General features: G+C 66.0%; 3 protein-coding genes and 1 long non-coding RNA gene across 4 annotated transcripts; all 4 read right to left on the bottom strand.

The window, feature by feature from the left end:
• LOC141938899 (uncharacterized) lies at positions 1-3,809 on the bottom strand (the record flags this gene model as incomplete). The annotated part of the gene is given in 3 exon segments (XM_074857922.1): positions 1-150; positions 2,716-2,982; positions 3,777-3,809. Coding segments are annotated over 3 exon segments (450 nt in total), but the record flags the coding sequence as incomplete, so codon positions are not given.
• A 1,010-nt stretch (positions 3,810-4,819) lies between these two features.
• Positions 4,820-11,776, bottom strand: TAPBP (TAP binding protein). The gene is given in 9 exon segments (XM_074857920.1): positions 4,820-4,890; positions 4,982-5,007; positions 5,531-5,620; positions 6,396-6,734; positions 8,264-8,528; positions 8,530-8,612; positions 9,810-10,043; positions 10,858-11,077; positions 11,712-11,776. Coding segments are annotated over 8 exon segments (1,170 nt in total). The 5' UTR covers positions 10,979-11,077; positions 11,712-11,776; the 3' UTR covers positions 4,820-4,878.
• Positions 11,777-11,914: 138 nt separating this feature from the next.
• LOC141938897 (uncharacterized) lies at positions 11,915-13,677 on the bottom strand. The gene is made up of 2 exons (XR_012627433.1): positions 13,273-13,677; positions 11,915-13,191 (listed from the first exon to the last, which is right to left on the bottom strand). It is a non-coding gene; the product is annotated as an uncharacterized LOC141938897 (long non-coding RNA).
• Positions 13,678-13,749: 72 nt separating this feature from the next.
• On the bottom strand, positions 13,750-19,263 carry ZBTB22 (zinc finger and BTB domain containing 22). Its single transcript, XM_074857921.1, has 2 exons — positions 19,197-19,263; positions 13,750-15,276 (listed from the first exon to the last, which is right to left on the bottom strand). The coding sequence occupies exon 2, from the start codon at positions 15,250-15,252 to the stop codon at positions 13,750-13,752; it is 1,503 nt and encodes a 500-aa protein (XP_074714022.1). The 5' UTR covers positions 15,253-15,276; positions 19,197-19,263.
• Positions 19,264-19,662: the final 399 nt, after the last annotated feature.

The raw sequence follows: 19,662 nt of genomic DNA, 5'->3' as shown, positions 1-19,662 counted from the left end.
GGCGTCGCCCCCCCCCGGGGCCTCCAGCAGGTGCCTGACCAGGCGGGGGAGGGGCGCCGCCCCGCAGCAGGCGGGGGGGGGCGCCCCAGGGTGAGGGGGGGTCCCCAGGGAGAACACGGCCCCCCCGGGACCCTCCTCCCGTTCCTCCGCCTGCGGCACCCAAAGGGGGGGGGGTCACCCAAGGGTGTGGGGGGGCCACCGGCACCCCTAAAGGCACCCGGTGCCCCCCCCCCAACAATGCCCCAGTGCCCCCCCAGAGCACCCAGTGACCCCCAACAGCACCCAGTGACCCCCAACGGCACCCAGCACCCCCAGATAGCACCCACTGCCCCCCCCAGAGCACCCAGTGACCCCTAAGGGTGCCCAGAACCCCCCAAGATCACCCAAGGCCCCCCAAGAGCACCCAGCGCCCCCCAATGGCACCCAGTGACCCCTCAAGAGCACCCAGCACCCCCCCAAAGGCACCCAGCACCCCACAATAGCACCCAGTGCCCCCCAAGAGCACCCAGTGACCCCTAAGGGTGCCCAGAACCCCCAAGATCACCCAAGGCCCCCCAAGAGCACCCAGCGCCCCCCCAAAGGCACCCAGCACCCCCAAATAGCACCCACTGCCCCCCAAGAGCACCCAGCACCCCCAGATAGCACCCAGCACCCCCCACGCCCCCGGGGGCCCCCCCCAAAATCTCACCGGGGGGGGGTCGCTCTCGGGGGGGGCGGGGCCGGGTACGAGCTGAGCACGACCCCGGGCTCCTGATTTTGGGGGGGCCGGGGCCCCTCCAGCAGCGCCCGCAGTGCCCGGGGGAGCATGGGGGGGCCCCGGGGGGGTTTGGGGGGGCCCGGGGGGGGGGTTGGGGGGGCCCCCGGGGGTGTTTTGGGGGGGGCCCTGGGGGTTTAAGGGGGCCCCCGGGGGGGTTTGGGGACCCGGGGGGGATTGGGGGGGCCCTGGTGGGGGGTTGGGGGGCCCCCGGGGGGGGTTGGGGGGGGTCCGGGGGGGTTTGGGGGACCCTGGGGGTTTGGGGGGCCCCCGGGGGGTTTAGGGGGGCCCGGGGGGGGGGGGCTTGGGGGGGCGACCCCCCCCACGGCGAGCTCGGAGTCACGGAGGTTTGGGGGGGGGGGGGGGAGCCCCACAGGGGGTTCAGCCCCACAGCGCGGCCATGGGGGGGCCCTGGGGAGAGAGAGGGGGGGGGGACACCCCTCAGCACCCACTGCCTGCGCCCCACGGCCCCCCCAGTGCTCCCAGTGCTGCCCCCCAGCCCCCCCAGTGCTCCCAGTTCTGCCCCCACGGCCCCCCCAGTACTCCCAGTGCTCCCAGTGCTGCCCCCATGGACCCCCCAGTGCTCCCAGTGCTCCCAGTTCTGCCCCCACGGCCCCCCCAGTACTCCCAGTGCTCCCAGTGCTGCCCCCATGGACCCCCCAGTGCTCCCAGTTCTGCCCCCACGGCCCCCCCAGTGCTCCCAGTGCTCCAGTGCTGCCCCCATGGACCCCCCCAGTGCTCCCAGTCACCCCATCCCCCCCAACCCCAGTGCTTCCAGTCCCTCCCTGCCCCTCTTCCCAGTCCCTCCCCAGTTTCCTCTCCCAGCACAACCACTTCCTGGTCCCAGTACTCCCAGTACCTCCACTCCCTACGCCCAGTGCCCCCCAGTTCCCGCAGTTCCTCCTCCCAGTGCTCCCAGTCCCCCTCTCTCAGCACCACCACTTCCTGGTCCCAGTCCTCCCAGTGCTCCCACTCCCTACTCCCAGTGCCCCCCAGTCCCCCCTCCCAGTGCTCCCAGTCCCTCCCAGTCCCTCCCAGTCCCCCCCTCCCAGCACCACCACTCCCTGCTCCCAGTCCTCCCAGTCCTCCCAGAGCTCCCACTCCCTACTCCCAGTGCCCCCCAGTGCCCCCAGTTCCCCCCCAGTTCCCCCTCCCAGTGCTCCCAGTCCCTCCCAGTCCCTCCCAGTCCCCCCTCCCAGCACCACCACTTCCTGCTCCCAGTCCTCCCAGTCCTCCCAGAGCTCCCACTCCCTACTCCCAGTGCCCCCCAGTGCCCCCAGTCCCCCCCAGTTCCCCCTCCCAGTGCTCCAGTCCCTCCCAGTCCCTCCCAGTCCCTCCCAGTCCCCCCTCCCAGCACCACCACTTCCTGCTCCCAGTCCTCCCAGTCCTCCCAGAGCTCCCACTCCCTACTCCCAGTGCCCCCCAGTGCCCCCAGTCCCCCCCAGTTCCCCCTCCCAGTGCTCCCAGTCCCTCCCAGTCCCTCCCAGTCCCTCCCAGTCCCCCCTCCCAGCACCACCACTTCCTGCTCCCAGTCCTCCCAGTCCTCCCAGAGCTCCCACTCCCTACTCCCAGTGCCCCCCAGTGCCCCCAGTCCCCCCCAGTTCCCCCTCCCAGTGCTCCCAGTCCCTCCCAGTCCCTCCCAGTCCCTCCCAGTCCCCCCTCCCAGCACCACCACTTCCTGCTCCCAGTCCTCCCAGTCCTCCCAGAGCTCCCACTCCCTACTCCCAGTGCCCCCCAGTGCCCCCAGTCCCCCCCAGTTCCCCCTCCCAGTGCTCCCAGTCCCTCCCAGTCCCTCCAGTCCCTCCCAGTCCCCCCTCCCAGCACCACCACTTCCTGCTCCCAGTCCTCCCAGTCCTCCCAGTGCTCCCACTCCCTACTCCCAGTGCCCCCAGTGCCCCCCAGTCCCCCCCTCCCAGTGCTCCCAGTCCCTCCAGTCCCTCCCAGTTCAGCCCCCCCCGCACCTGCAGCCTCCTCGCCCCGCGGGGTCCCGCAGCGCCGCCAGGGGGCGCCAGAGCCGCGGGGGGGAGGCGGAGCCTCCGCAAAACCCGGCCCGGAGCGGAGCCGGTACCGGAGCGGAGCCGCCGCCGTTCCACCCCCCCCTCCCCGATCCGGCCGCTCCAAAGCCCCGGCGCTGGATAACGGAGGGGACAGGGCTCTGGGTTGGGGACAGGGGTGTCCCCTCTGTCTCCTGGCGGTGTCCCCAGGCCCGGCTGTGTGTCCCCGCCCCTCTAGGGCGGCAGGAAACCGCGCGGCGGGAGCGGCTTCCGATGGGGAAGTGTCACCCTCTGCGGGGGGGGGACATGGGGGGACATGGAGGGACATGGGGGGACAGGGAGAGACAGGGAGGGATGTGGGGGGACATGAGGGTGTGGGACATGAGGATGGGGGACACATGGGGACACATGGGGACACAGGGGGACATGGGGGGACATGGAGATGCATGAGGGGACATGGGGACACATGGAGGGACATGGGGACAGGGGGGACATGGGGAATGTAGGGGGACATGGGGACATGGAGGGACATGGGGGAACATGGAGGGGACAGGGAGGATGTGGGGGGACATGAGGGTGTGGGACATGAGGATGGGGGACACGGGGGGACATGGAGATGCATGAGGGGACATGGGGACACATGGGGGGACATGGGGACAGGGGGGACATGGGGAATGTAGGGGGACATGGGGACGTGAGGGGGACATGGGGGGCCATAGAGGGACAGGGAGGATGTGGGGGGACATGAGGGTGTGGGACATGAGGATGGGGGACACGTGGGGACACGAGGGGACATGGGGGGACATGGAGATGCATGAGGGGACATGGGGACACATGGGGCAGGGGGTCAGGGCACATGTGGGGAATGTAGGGGGACATGGGGACATGGAGGGACATGGGGGGACATGGAGGGACAGGGAGGATGTGGGGGGACATGAGGATGGGGGACACGTGGGGGACACATGGGGACACAGGGGGACATGGGGGGACATGGAGATGCATGAGGGGACATGGGGGGACATGCGGACAGGGGGGACATGGGACATGAGGACGGGACACATGGGGACAGGTGGGACATGGGGAATGTGGGGGACATGGGGGGACATGGAGATGGTGGATATGAGGACAGGGGACACACGGGGACAGGGGGGGACATGGAGACATGTGGGGGACATGGGGGGACAGGGAGGGACATGGAGGATGTGGGGGGACATGAGGGTGTGGGACATGAGGATGGGGGACACATGGGGACACATGGGGACACAGGGGGACATGGGGGGACATGGAGATGCATGAGGGGACATGGGGACACATGGGGACAGGGGGGGGACATGGAGACACGTGGGGGGACATGGGGGACAGGAAGGATGTGGGGGGACATGAGGAATGGGGACATGAGGATGGGGGACACGGGGGGACATGGAGATGCATGAGGGGACATGGGGGGACATGGGGACAGGGGACACATGGGGAATGTAGGGGGACATGGGGACATGAGGGGGCCATAGAGGGACAGGGAGGATGTGGGGGGACATGAGGATGTGGGACATGAGGATGGGGGACACGTGGGGACACGAGGGGACATGGGGGGACATGGAGATGCATGAGGGGACATGGGGGACACTGGGGACAGGGGACATGTGGGGAATGTAGAGGGACATGGAGGATATGGGGACACATGGGGACAGGGGGGACATGGGGGGACAGGGAGGATGTGGGGGGTCATGGAGATGGTGGACATGAGGACAGGGGACACACGGGGACAGGGGGGGACATGGAGACATGTGGGGGACATGGGGGGACATGGAGGGACATGGGGGGACGGGGGGGACATGGGGGGACAGGGAGGATGTGGGGGGTCATGAGGACGGGGGACACATGGGGACACGGGGGGACACGGAGAACATGGGGACAGGGGACACACAGGGGACAGGGGGGGACATGGGGACACATGGGGGGACATGGGGACAGGGGAGACGTGGGGAATGGGTGGGACAAGGGGGGACACGGGGTCTCATGGGGACACTGGGGGACACGAGGGACACGGGGGACACACAAACACCATCACCACTTTTTTTTGGTAAAAAAGCGCTTTATTTGTCACACGGTCACCAGGCTCCAGCGTCGGGGTCACTGCGTCTTCTGCGGGGGAGGGGACAGGTGAGGCTTGGGGACACTTGGGGACACCAGGGGCTGGTGCCCCGCGGGGACGGGGACAGGGAGGGGACGTTACCTTGGGCTCCTGGTCGGGGCGTGGGGCTGTGGGAGAGAGGAGGGGTCAGGGGGCTGCTGCCAGCGGGGGGACACGGGGACAACGGGGGACGTGGGGACAAGGGGGGACACGGGGACATGGGGGGACATGGGGGGGATGTGGGGACAAGGAGGGAGATGGGGACAAGAGGGGACACGGGGACAACGGGGGACGTGGGGACAACAGGGAGATGTGGGGACAAGGGGACAAGGGAGGGGACGTGGGGACAGGGGGACAAGGGGGGACAAGGGGACAAGAGGGGACGTGGAGACAAGGGGGGGATGGGGGACATTGGGGACATTGGGGACATGGGGACATTGGGACATGGGGACATTGGGACATGGGGACATGGGGACATTGGGGACATGGGGACATTGGGACATGGGGACATTGGGACATGGGGACATGGGGGACATTGGGGACATGGGGACATTGGGGACATGGGGACTTGGAGACATTGGGACATGGGGACATTGGGGACATGGGGACTTGGAGACATTGGGACATGGGGACATTGGGGACACTACTCACGGGCGGGGCTGAGCCAGCGCCAGAGGCCGCAGAGGACAAAGGCCACCAGGAAGAGCCCCACCACGTCCTCCAGACACGGCCCGGTGGCACCTGCGGGGACAGGGGACACCTGAGCCATGGTCCCGGTGGCCCTTGGTGTCCCCAACCCTGGTGCTGGTGTCCCTTAATGTCCCCAACTCTGATCCTGGCACCCGACAGTGTCCCCAACCCCAGTTCTGGTGTCACTCAGTGTCCCCAACCCTGGTCCTGGTGGCCCAACCACGTCCCCCAGTGTCCCTTGATGTCCCCAACTCCAATCCTGGCACCTCTTGGTGTCCCCAACCTTGGTCCTGGTGTCCCCTTGACCTTCCCAACCACGTCCCCCAGTGTCCCTTAATGTCCCCAACCCTGGTTCTGGTGTCCCTTGATGTCCCCAACTCCAATCCTGGCACGTCTTGGTGTCCCCAACCCTTGTCCTGGTGGCCCAACCACATCCCCCAGTGTCCCTTGATGTCCCCAACCCCGGTTCTGGTGTCCCTTTGACCCTCCCAACCACATCCTCCAGTGTCCCTTGATGTCCCCAACTGCGGTTCTGGTGCCCCTTAGTGTCCCCAACCCTGGTGCTGGTGTCCCCTTGACCTTCCCAACCATGGTCTTGATGTCCCTTGGTGTCCCCAACTCCAACCCTGGCACCTCTCAGTGTCCCCAACCCTGGTCCTGGTGGCCCAACCACGTCCCCCAGTGTCCCTTGATGTCCCCAACCCTGGTTCTGGTGTCCCTTTGACCCTCCCAACCACATCCCCCAGTGTCCCTTGATGTCCCCAACCCCATCACCCCACCCCAACCCCGACGTCCCCTGATGTCCCCCCCCGCCGTCCCCACTCACCGGCCACCTCCAGCCGGACGTGGGCACGCAGCGGGGTGGCCAACGCGCCGTGGGCCACCACGCAGGTGTAGACGTCCCCGTGGTGGTGGGGACGCGCGGGGACCAGGCGGGCGCCGCTGCTCCGACTGAAGGTGCCATCGGCACCTCGGCGGTGGCCCGAGCTCCAAGTCTCGGCCACCGTGTCCTCGAGGGGCAACAACGTCCGCGAGTCACCGGCCCGCCGCTGCCACCGCACCCCCACGTCCAGGGGGAAGTAGCCCGAGGTCTCGCACCGCAGCTCGGCCACTTGCCCCGGGGCCACCACCAGCGGCGTGGGGTGCAGCGTCACCTTGGGGGGCTCTAGGGGGGGTGGGGACAAAGAGGGGACACACCGGTCGGGATCCCGTATGGCCCCGAGAGACCAGGCCCAGATGGGGACAGTCCCTAGAGACCAGCCCCTCTATGGGGCACGGGGGGGGGCTGGAGGTGGGGCTGGGGTGCCCTATAGCGCCCGGTGCCACCCCCCCAGGGTCCATTTAGGATTATGGACCGTCACAGCTGGGGACCCGGGTCCTGTCACATCTGGGCAATGGGGTCCCATCCCACCCAGGTGTGGGGGTCCCATCTCACGTGGACCATGGGGTCCCACCACATCTGGACACCCAGGTCCCACCACATCTGGGCAACGGGGTCCCATCACACCCAGGTGTGGGGGTCCCATCTCACGTGGACAATGGGGTCCCACCACATCTGGACACCCAGGTCCCATCACACCTGGGAAACCAGGTCCCACCACATCTGGGCACCCAAGTTCCATCACACTTGGGAAGCCCGGTCCCACCACATCTGGACACCCATGTCCCATCACATCTGGGCAACGGGATCCCATCACACCCACGTGTGGGGGTCTCATCTCACGTGGACAACGGGGTCCCACCACATCTGGGCACCCAGGTCCCATCACAGCTGGGGACCTGGGTCCTGTCAAATCTGGGCAACGGGGGTCCCATCACACCCAGGTGTGGGGGTCCCATCCCATGTGGACAACAGGGTCCCACCACATCTGGGCACCCAGGTCCCATCACACCTGGGAAACCGGGGTCCCACCACATCTGGACACTCATGTCCCGTCACATCTGGGCAACGGGGTCCCATCCCACCCAGGTGTGGGGATCCCATCCCACGTGGACAACGGGGTCCCACCACATCTGGGCACCCAGGTCCCATCCCACCCAGGTGTGGGGGTCCCATCCCACATGGAACTGGGTCCCATCACATCTGGGCACCCAAGTCCCATCATATGTGGACAACGGGGTCCCATCATGCCAGATGTGATGGGACCCAAGTGTCCCATCCCACCCAGATGTTTGGGTCCTACCACACACGGGCACTTGGGTCCCATCACATCTGGACAACCATGGCCCATCACATCTGGCTACCCAGGTCCCACCACATCTGGGCACCCATCAGGCCTGGACAACCGGGTCCCACCCCACCCAGACGTTTGGGTCCCACCACATCTGGGCACCCATCAGGCCTGGACAACTGGCTCCCACCCCACCCAGATGTTTGGGTCCCACCACATCTGGGCACCCATCAGGCCTGGACAACTGGCTCCCACCCCACCCAGATGTTTGGGTCCCACCACATCTGGGCACCCATCAGGCCTGGACAACCGGCTCCCACCCCACCCAGATGTTTGGGTTCCACCACATCTGGGCACCCACCAGGCCTGGGCAACCAGGTCCCACCCCACCCAGATGTTTGGGTCCCACCCCACCCAGACGTTTGGGTCCCACCACATCTGGGCACCCACCAGGCCTGGACAACCGGGTCCCACCCCACCCAGATGTTTGGGTCCCACCCCACCCAGATGTTCGGGCGCTGACCGAGGACGTGGACGTGCAGGAGCTGCTGGGCTTGGCCGTGGGGCAGGAAGACGGAGCAGACGTAGGTGCCGTGGTGGGGGACGGTCAGGGGGGCCAAGCGCAACGTCACCTCCCTGGTCCCCCCGTCCCCCGCCGACGTCCCCAGCAGCAGCTCGACCCCCTGGGTGGCCACGGGGACGCTGGCGGTGGCCGAGTCGTAGGCCAGGAGGCGGCGGCCGACGCCGCGGTGCTGGTGCCGCCATTCCAGGGCGAAGGGGCCGGGGGGGGGCGGCGAAGGCGCAGTGGAGCTCCAGGGGGGACCCCGGGGCCCCCCTCAGCTCCGGGGTGAGGGTGAAGATGGAGAGAGCCGCTGTGGGGACACGGGGACCGTTGGGGACATTGCGGGGGGGGTGGGGGACATGGGGGGATGTGGGGACATGGAGACTGTTGGGGACGTTGGGGGTTGCAGGGACATGGGGGGACGCGGGGACACGGGGACCGTTGGGGACATTGGGGGGGTGGGGGATGTGGGGGACACTGGGGTGCAGGGGACATGGGGACACATGGGGACAGGGGGGTGTGGGGTCATGGGGGCACATGGGGACCGTTGGGGACATTGGGGGGGGGTAGAGGGACATGGGGACACAGGGACCGTTGGGGACATTGGGGGGGGTGGGGGACATGGGGGGACGCGGGGACACGGGGACTGTTGGGGACATTGTGGGGGGTGGGGATGTGGGGGACACTGGGGTGCAGGGGACATGGGGACACATGGGGACAGGGGGGTGTGGAGTAATGGGGGGACACAGGGACTGTTGGGGACATTGTGGGGGGGGTGGAGGGACATGGGGACATATGGGGACCGTTGGGGACATTGGGGGTGGGTGGGGGACATGGGGGGACGTGGGGACACGGGGACTGTTGAGGACGTTGGGGGGGTGCAGGGACATGGGGACACGGGGACCGTTGGGGACAGTGGGGGGGGGGTGGGGGATGTGGGGGACACTGGGGTGAAGGGGACATGGGGACACATGGGGACAGGGGGGTGTGGGGTCATGGGGGCACATGGGGACCGTTGGGGACATTGGGGGGGGTGGGAGATGTGGGGGACACCGGGGTGCAGGGGACATGGGGACAGGGGGGTGTGGGGTCATGGGGGGGACACGGGGACCGTTGGGGACACTGTGGGGGACACCAGGGTGCAGGGGACATGGGGACACATGGGGGGGGTGACGTGGGGGTGCAGGGGACATGGGGGGACGTGGGGACCATTGGGGACATTTTGGGGGGGGTGCAGGGCCATGGGAGGGGTGTGGGGACACGGGGACCATTGGGGACATGGCGGGGGGGGGATGTGGGTGACATGGGGACACGGGGGGGGGATGTGGGGGTGCAGGGGACATGGGGGGGACACAGAGACCTCTGGGGACACGTGGGGACATGGGGGGGGGGCGCCCAGCAACACACAGGGGACACGGCGGGGGGACACACGTGAAAGGGGGAGCCCGAGGGGGGGACACAAATAATGGGGGGGGGGTCACTTGGGGGTGTCCCCCCCCCCCCTTACCGGTGAGAGCGGTGGCCGGGCGGGGCCGTCCCTGCAGCAGCGCGGTGACACCGTAGCCGGGGGTCCCCAGGGACGTCACCCACCAGGGCCCCCCCAAAGTGGGGGGGCTGCGGGCGTCGCGGCTCAGGGTGGGGGCCCAGGGTGGGGGGGTCGTCACCGGCACCGTGGGGCTCAGTTCGCAGTGGGGGGGGGTCCAGGGGGGGCCCCACGCCTTGGTCAGGGCACCCCAAGGGTCTGCGGGGGGGGGGGGGGGGACGGGAGGGTGACAATGACACTGGGGACACTGGGGGGGGGGTGATGGGGACCCCGGGGGGGGGGGGGGGGGGGGCAGAGCAGCAAGTCCAGAGCGTCCCAGTGACCCCGGGGGGGGTGACAGTGACCTTGGGGGGGGTGATGGGGAGCTGGGGGGGGGGGCACGGACCCCTGAATGTCGCAGGGGGGTGACAGTGACATGGGGGGGGGGGGGGTTGGGGACCCTGGGGGGGGGGGGGGGGGGACAGGGACCCCTGAACGTCCGAGGGGGGTGACAATGACCTTTGGGGGGGGTGACAGTGACCCCGAGTCACGGGGACACTGGGGGGTGACAATGACCATGGGGAGGGTGATGGGGACCCCGGGGGGGGGGGGACAGGGACCCCTGAATGTCGCAGGGGGGTGACAATGACCTTTGGGGGGGTGACAGGGACCCCAAGAGTCACGGGGACACTGGGGGGTGACAATGACCATGGGGGGGGTGTTTGGGGACCCAGAGACCCCTGAATGTCACAGGGTGGTGACAGTGACCTTGGGGGGGGGGAGTGGTGACCCTGGGGGGGGACAGGGACCCCTGAATGTCCGAGGGGGGTGACAATGACCTTTGGGGGGGTGACAGTGACCCCGAGTCACGGGGACACTGGGGGGGTGACAATGACCCCGGGGGGGGGGACAGGGACCCCTGAGTGTCGCAGAGGGGTGACAGTGACCCTGGGGGGGGGGGACAGTGACCATGGGGGGGGGTGTCCCCTGGGTTTGGGGTCCCCTGGGGTCACGTGACACCGTGGGGACGTACCGGTGACATTGAAGGTGCCGTCAGGGTCTGAATCCTGGGGGTCGTCGGGGTTTGGGGGGGGGTCGGGGGGGCCCCCCCGCAGCCGCAGCAGGACGGGGCGTTGGTTCAGGGTCCCCCCCATCGCCCCTCCCCCCCCCTGCCCCAGCAGGGTGCAGGGCAGCGGGGGGAGGGGCGGGGGGGTCCCCACATCTGCCCCCCCCCCACCCCAGCAGGCAGAGCCCTGCGGGACCACTCGGCATCAGTGGGGGGGGGGCAAGAAAGGACCCGAAAAGGGGGGGGGGGGGGGAGGTGGGATGTTGGGGAGACCCGGGGGGGGGGTCCCAGGTTTTGGGGGGGGCGGGTGTCTCAAGGTGGGGGGGTCCCAGGTTTGGGGGTCCCGAGGGGGGGGTGTTGGGGGGCTCCTGGGGTTGGGAGTCCCGCGGGGGGGGCGGGGGGGTGTCCCGGGGGGGTCCCAAGGGGTCCAGGTTTTGGGGGGGGGGGGTGTCTCAGGGTGGGGGGGGTCCAAAGTTTGGGGGTGCCGGGGGGGGGGGGGGGGGAGGCGGGTATTGGGGGGGCGTTCCTGGGGTTGGGAGTCCCGCGGAGGGGGAGGGGGGGGCGGGTGTGTGTCTCGGGGGGGGCCCAGGGGGGGGCTCAGGGTGGGGGGTCCCAGGTTTGGGGGTCCCGGGGGGGGGAGGGTGTTGGGGGGCTCCTGGGTTGGGACTCCCGCAGTGGAGGGGGGGGGGTGGTGGTCTCGGGGGGGGTCCCAGAGGTCCCAGGTTGGGGGGACCCAAGGGTGGGGGGGTTCTGGGGTGGGGGGAGGGTCTGAGGATGGGGGTTCCGAGGTGGGGGGGTCCCGCCCCCCCCCCGTTTCTCACCCATCAGCACCCCCAGCGCTGCCATCGCCGCTTTCGCTTTCGCTTCCCGGCCCCGCCCCCTTCCCCTCAGGCCCCGCCCCCTTCCCCTCAGGCCGCGCCCACACCGCTTAGCCCCGCCCCCTTCCCACCAGGCCGCGCTCACCCCTTAGCCCCGCCCCCAGCCCCGCCCCCGTAGCCCCGCCCCCAGCAGGCCGAGCCGCCCGGACCAGTCAATATTTATCGACGTTAAAAAAAGCCACAAATCGACTCAAATTACAAAAAAAAAAAAAAAAGGAAGCGGGCGGGGGGGGGGGGTGGTGACACAGACACACTCCCCCCACCCCCCCCCACCCCTGATCTGGGTGAAGGGGGGCACCCATGGACCCAGGCGGCGTTAGGGGGGACCCACCCCCCCACCCCCCCCCCCGGGCTCTGGGTGTTGTACCGGGGTGACAAGGGGGGGGTGACAAGGGGGGGGGGGGTGACAAGGGGGGGGTGACAGGGGGGTGACGGGGACAGTTCCCAGCTCAACACCGGTCGTTTACACACACACACACCAACACTGACACGGGGGGGGGGGACACCCAAGGGTCTGGGGGGACACCCAAGGGTCTGGGGGGGGACCCAAGGGTCTGGGGGGACACCCAAGGGTCTGGGGGGGGACCCAAGGGTCCTGGGAGGGGGGGACACACACACACAGAGACACCGGGGCTCAAGTGTCTTGAGGGGGGGGGTGTCAGGACTTGGGGACCCCCCGCAGCTGGGAGGGGTGGGACCAGGGTGTCCGTTGGGATGGGCCTTGGGTGCCCAGATGTGGTGGGACCCAAAGATGTGGGTGGGGTGGGAGCCGGTTGTCTGGGTCTGATGGGTACCCAGATGTGGTGGGACCTGGGTGGCCAGGTGGGATGGGACGTGGTTGCCCAGATGTGGCGGGACCCAAGTGTCGGGGTGTGATGGGACCCAAACATCTGGGCACGATGGGACCACAGTTGTCCAGGCCTGGTGGGTCTTGGGTGCCCAGATGTGATGGGACCCCATTGTCCAGGCTTGATGGGACCCGGGTGACCAGGTGGGATGGGACCTGGGTGCCCAGCTGTGATGGGACCCAAACATCTGGGTGGGACGGGACACTTGGGTCCCATCACATCTGGCGTGATGGGACCCCATTGTCCACCTGTGATGGGACCTGGGTGCCCAGATGTGGTGGGACCTGGTTGTCCAGGTGGGATGGGGGTGCCCAGATGTGGTGGGACCCAAGTGTCCGGGTGTGATGGGACCGAAACATCTGGGCATGATGGGACCAAGCTGTCCAGGCCTGATGGGACCTGGGTGTCCAGTGGGATGAGACATGGGTGCCCAGATGTGATGGGACCCCGTTGTCCAGGCTTGATGGGACCTGGGTGCCCAGCTGTGATGGGACCCAAACATCTGGGTGGGACGGGACACTTGGGTCCCATCACATCTGGCATGATGGGACCCCGTTGTCCACATGTGATGGGACCTGGGTGCCCAGATGTGGTGGGACCCAATCATCTGGGTGGGACGGGACACTTGGGTCCCATCACATCTGGCATGATGGGACCCCGTTGTCCACATGTGATGGGACCTGGGTGCCCAGATGTGGTGGGACCCAAGTGTTGGGGTGTGATGGGACCTGGGTGTCCACATGTGATGGGACCCAGGTGCCCAGATGTGGTGGGACCCGGGTGCCCAGATGTGGTGGGACCCACGTGTTGGGGTGTGATGGGACCTGGGTGTCCACATGTGATGGGACTCAATTTTCCAGATGTGGTGGGACCCGGGTGCCCTGATGTGATGGGACCTGGGTGCCCCGATGTGGTGGGACCCAGGTGCCCAGATGTGGTGGGACCCCATTGTCCACGTGGGATGAGACCCCCACACCTGGGTGCGATGGGACCCAATTTTCCAGCTGTGACGGGACCCACTTTTCCACGCGGGACGGGACCCAGACACCCAAACACAACGCGCCCCACCCATCCCCACCCCAAAAGTCCTTCCTCCTCCTCCTCCTCCATCTCCCCCAACCCCCTTCCCCACCTCACATCTTCCCCCCGGCGAACCCCATCTCCCCCCCACCTCGAGGCGACCCCCCGGCGGCGGGACCTTCCCGCAACGTCCCCCAGTCCCCTTCTCCTCCTCCTCCTCCTCCTCCTCCTCCTCCTCCTCCTCCCAACCCTTGCTCCTTCTTGGTGACCCCGGGAAGGCCGGGGGGAGCCGGGAGGACCCCGGCCAAGCGATGCCGCCGTTCGCAATGGCCTTTGTGTCGCATGAAGCTGTCGCGCCACATGAATTTCTTGGCGCAGACGTCGCACTGGTAGGGTTTGAGGCCCGTGTGGGTCTTCATGTGCTCGGTGAGGTGGTGCTTCATCTTGAACTTCTTGTTGCAGACGGGGCAGTCGAAAGGGCGGAGGTTGAGGTGCATGTTGACGTGACGGTCCCTCATGCTCTTGTGGGAGAAGGCCTTGCCGCAGTGACACATGAAGATCTTGTTGCCGTCGGCCGCCGCCGCCGCCAGTTGGACGGCGCCGTGTTCCACCGGCGCTTGGGGCGGGAAGACCAAGATTTGGTTGCCTTGCATGTCCATGGGGAGGAGGGAACGAGGCGGGAAGGAACCGGCGCCGCCGGCGTCTTCCAAGGTTTCGTAGGGCGAAGGGAAATCCTCGGAGGACTCGCAGAAGTTCACTTGCTCCTCCAGCTTAGGGGCGGCGGGACGGGGGGCGACGGGAGGGCGGGAGGGGCCCCCGTCGCTCCCCCCCCGGGCGGGTCCTTCCACCGGGTCCTCGTCTTCCTCGCAGGTGAGGACCAGGTCTTCCTGCAACCACTCCTGCTTGACGTAGACCCATTGCTTTTGAGGAACGATGCTGGGTTGGACGTAGAGGGGACGTCGGCCGCCGTCGCCGTCTTCGCTGCCTTCCTCCGCCTCCAGGAGGTCCCCGGTTCCTCCCTTCCCCACCTCCTCGGCGACCCCCCGAGGCGGATACTTGGGGGGTTCGTTCCCCTCGGCCGCATCCCGGGGGCTGAAGTAGTTGCTGCTACTGGGGGACTGGTTGTCGCTGGTGCGACTGGAGTGAGCGCGCAAGGAGGAAGAGGAGGAAGACGACGACGAAGACGACGAGGAAGGACCCGGCGGCGCCGGGGCGGCCCGACCTTCTTTGAGGAGCTCGGTGCACTTGTCCACGATGTGCCACATCTGGAGGACGCTTCCAACCGTCAAGAAGTTGACGATTTCCTCGGGGGCCATGGAGAGGTGGCCGGTGTAGGCCGAACCCAAGACGGTTTCGAAGGCGCCGGGGTCCATCACGCTGGGCAAGACGATGGAGGTCATGTTCTTCAGCAGAACTTGGTCGTGGAAATAGGGCGAGGAAGCGGCCAAAACGGCGCGGTGGGCGCGGAAAACCCGGCCCTGCACGTGGATGGAGATGTCGCAGAGTTTCCCCTCCACCCGTTGTTGGTTGAGGTTGGCCAACAAGGCGCTGGTGATCTCCGGGAAGTCAACGTGGACCAGGCCACCGCCGCCGCCGCCGCCGCACGAGGCCTCCATGGCGCTGCCCCGGCGGCGACGCTCCTGGGGGGGGCGGGTTAGAGAGGGGGAGCCCCGGCCGCCCCGACGCCTCCGTGGAGGCCCCAAGACTCTGCCCCAAGATGGTCGCCCGAAAAAAGTCTTCATTCTGCCCCTCTCTTCACCGAAATCCCGAAATTCTCCCCCAAATCCCTTCAGTTCTGCTCCAACGGGGCCACCAAAAAAGCTTAATTCTGCCTCTACCTTCACCGAAACTCCTCAATTCTCCCCCAAATCCCCGCAATTCTGCCCCAACTTGGCCACCAAAAAATCTTAATTCTGCCCCTATCTTCACCGAAATCCCGAAATTCTCCCCCAAATCTTCACCAAATCCCTTCAGTTCTGCTCCAACGGGGCCACCAAAAAAGCTTAATTCTGCCTCTAACTTCACCAAAACCCCTTAATTCTTCCCCAAATCCCCACAACTCTGCCCCAACTTGGCCACCAAAAAAGCTTAATTCTGCCCCTATCTTCACCGAAATCCCGAAATTCTCCCCCAAATCTTCACCAAATCCCTTCAATTCTGCTCCAACGGGGCCACCAAAAAAGCTTAATTCTGCCTCTAACTTCACCAAAACCCCTTATTTCTCCCCCAAATCCCCACAATTCTGCCCCAACTTGGCCACCAAAAAATCTATATTCTGCTCCTCTCTTCACCGAAATCCCGAAATTCTCCCCCAAATCCCTTCAATTCTGCTCCAACGTGGCCACCAAAAAATCTTAATTCTGCCTCTATCTTCACCAAAACCCCTTAATTCTCCCCCAAATCCCCACAATTCTGCCCCAACTTGGCCACCAAAAAATCTATATTCTGCTCCTCTCTTCACCGAAACCCCTTAATTCTCCCCCAAATCTTCACCAAATCCCTTCAACTCTGCCCCAAATCAGCCACCAAAAAATCTTAATTCTTCACCAAAACCCCTTCATTCTCCCCCAAATCCCTTCAATTCTGCTCCAACGGGGCCACCAAAAAAGCTTAATTCTGCCTCTAACTTCACCAAAACCCCTTAATTCTCCCCCAAATCCCCACAATTCTGCCCCAACTTGGCCACCAAAAAATCTATATTCTGCTCCTCTCTTCACCGAAATCCCGAAATTCTCCCCCAAATCCCTTCAGTTCTGCTCCAACGGGGCCACCAAAAAAGCTTAATTCTGCCTCTACCTTCACCGAAACTCCTCAATTCTCCCCCAAATCCCCGCAATTCTGCCCCAACTTGGCCACCAAAAAATCTTAATTCTGCCCCTCTCTTCACCAAAACCCCTTAATTCTCCCCCAAATCCCCACAATTCTGCCCCAACTTGGCCACCAAAAAAGCTTAATTCTGCCCCTCTCTTCACCAAAACCCTTTAATTCTTCCCCAAATCTTCACCAAATCCCTTCAACTCTGCCCCAAATCAGCCACCAAAAAATCTTAATTCTTCACCAAAACCCCTTCATTCTGCCCCAAATTGTCATCAAAACCCCTTAATTCTCCCCCAAATCCCTTCAGTTCTGCTCCAACTTGGCCACCAAAAAAACTTAATTCTGCCCCTAATTTCACCAAAACCCCTTCGTTCTGTCCCAAATTGTCACCAAAACCCCTTAATTCTCCCCCAAATTTTCACCAAATCCCTTCAATTCTGCCCCAACGTGGCCACCAAAAAAACTTAATTCTTCCCCAGCATCTTCACCAAACCCCCTTAATTCTCCCCAAATCCCTCACCAAATCCCCACAACTCCAATTTGGTCACCAAAACCCCTTAATTTTACCCCAACTTGGTCACCAAAAACCTTAACTCTGCCTCAAATCTTCACCAAAACCCCTTAATTCTACCCCAAACCCCTCAAATCTGCCCCAACCTGGTGACCAAAATCCCTAAAATCTGCCCCAAATTATCCCCAAATCCCCTTACTTTTTCCCCCAATGTCCCAAATCTTCCCCCCCCAGCCCCACGTTTTTACCAAAACCCTTTAATTCTGCCCCAAACTGTCGCCACGCCCCTGAACTCAGCCCTGGTTGTGGCTCAGCTTCCCCCGGCCCCTATAGAGCCCGTAAACACCCCCCCAGCCCCACGGCTGCCCCCTATAGAGACCCTATAGCCCCCACCCTGACCCCCCCACTCACCCCCAGCCCCTATAGCCCCCACCCTGACCCCCCCCACACCCTATAGGCCGCAGCCCCTATAGGCCCCACACTCCCCCTATAGGCCCCACACTCCCCCTATAGGCCCCACACTCCCCCTATAGGTCCCACACTCCCCCTATAGGCCCCAGCCCCTATAAGCCCCCTACACCCTCATAGCCCCACAGCCCCTGCTCGTAGAGATGCCCTCCCCTATAGCCCCAGCCCCCTATAGCCCCAGCCCCCTATAGCCCCAGCCCCTACACATCCAGGCCCTATATGCTCTGCACACCCCCTATAGCCCTGGGCAACATACACCCCCCACCCCCATAGACCCAACCCCTATATAACCCTATAGCCCGAGCCTTAAACCCCCAGCCCCTATAGACTCCCCTAAACACCCCCTGTACCCCCAGCCCCTATAGCCCCAGTCCCTACACACCCCCTATAGCCCCTATACCCACATCCCTACAGCTCCTGCCTCTATAGACTCCCCTATACCCCCACACCCCCTATAGCCCCCATACCCACATCCCTACAGCTCCTGCCCCTATAGACTCCCCTACACCCCCACACCCCTATAGCCTGATCCCCAGCCCCTACAGCCTCCCCTAAACACCCCCTATACCCCCACACCCCCCTACCCCCGGCCCCTACACACCCCCTATAGCCCGATCCTCAGCCCCTATAGACTCCCCTAAACGCCCCCTGTACCCCCAGCCCCTACACCCCCTATAGCCCCTATACCATCCCTATAGCTCCTGCCCCTATAGACTTCCCTATACCCCTGGCCCCTACACCCCCCTATAGCCCAATCCCCAGCCCCTATAGCCTCCCCTAAACACCCCCTGTACCCCCTGCCCCTACACACCCCCTATACCCACATCCCTATAGCTCCTGCCCCTATAGACTCCCCTATACCCCCACACCCCCTATACCCTCGGCCCCTACACACCCCCCATAGCCCGATCCCTAAACGCCCACCCCCTATAGCCCCCCCCAGCCCCTACAGCCTCCCCTAAGCACCCCCTGTACCCCCAGCCCCTACACCCCCTATAGCCCCTATACCATCCCGAGAGCTCCTGCCCCTATAGTCTCCCCTATACCCCCTGCCCCTACACCCCCCATAGCCCAATCCCTAAACCCCCAGCCCCTATAGCCCCCCCCACCCCCTAGCGCCCCCCCAGCCCCTGCACCCCCCCATAGCCCGATCCCCAGCCCCTATAGATTCCCCTAAACACCCCCTTTACCCCCAGTCCCTACACCCCCCTATAGCCTCCCCTATACCCCCACACCCCCTATAGCCCCCCCACCCCCTACACCCCCCTATAGCCCGATCCCCAGCCCCTATAGATTCCCCTAAACACCCCCTGTACCCCCAGTCCCTATAGTCCCCCAGCCCCTATAGCCCCCCCCAGTCCGATCCCCCCCGTACCTCCACCCCTATAGCCCCTGTACCCCGACCCCTATAGCCCCCCCCAGCCCCTATAGCCCCCAGCCCCCCCCGTACCCCCAGCCCCTATAGCCCCCACCCCTATAGCCCCTGTACCCCGACCCCTATAGCCCCCCCCAGCCCCTATAGCCCCCCCCAGCCCCTATAGCCCCCAGCCCCCCCCGTACCCCCAGCCCCTATAGCCCCCCCCAGCCCGATCCCCCCCCCGTACCCCCACCCCTATAGCCCCTCTACCCCGACCCTTATAGCCCCCCCCAGCCCCTATAGCCCCCCCCCAGGCCCCTACACCCCCCCCTATAGCCCCCCGCCCCCCCCCGCCCCGGTACCCCCGTCCCGGGCGGCCCCGCCCCCGCCCCGCCCCCCCCGCTCACCCGCGCTCTGGGGCTCAGGGCGCCGCCGCCGCCATCTTGGCGCTCCCCCCACCGCCCCCCCCCCCGCCCCGCCTCGCCCCGCCCCCGTCCGCCTTAAAGGGGCCGCGGCCCACACGTGTATGTGTGTGGGCCCTCCCCCCTCCACCTCCCCGCTGCCGCGGCCCCTTTAAATGCGCCTGGCCACGCCCCCCCAGTGCGTCATCACCGCGCCGGGGGAAAGGGGCGGGGCGAGCGCTGCCGCACAGGCGCCGTAGGCCACGCCCCCTCCCCGAAGCCACGCCCACGCCGCGGGCTGGGCGGGGCGGAGCCGGGCCTGGCGGGGGGGGGTGGGGGGTGGCTCTTAAAGGGACCGCGCCGCCGGCGCAGTAACAAAACGGAACTTTATTGGGTGGAGGCGGGGCCAGGCCGAAGGGGTGGGCGGGGCCAGTCCGGAGGGGGCGGGGTCAGCCCGAGAAAGGGGCGGGGC

The sequence above is a fragment of the Strix uralensis genome, unplaced genomic scaffold (assembly GCF_047716275.1).
Source record: "Strix uralensis isolate ZFMK-TIS-50842 unplaced genomic scaffold, bStrUra1 scaffold_398, whole genome shotgun sequence".
Lineage (NCBI taxonomy): Eukaryota > Metazoa > Chordata > Aves > Strigiformes > Strigidae > Strix > Strix uralensis.
The sequence above is the reverse complement of the archived record's forward strand: the minus strand, read 5'-3'. Positions and strand labels throughout refer to the sequence as shown.

Excerpts from the sequence above, each read along its gene's own strand:
- ZBTB22 (XM_074857921.1), bottom strand. The coding sequence starts at position 15,252 with ATGGAGGCCTCGTGCGGCGGCGGCGGCGGCGGTGGCCTGGTCCACGTT.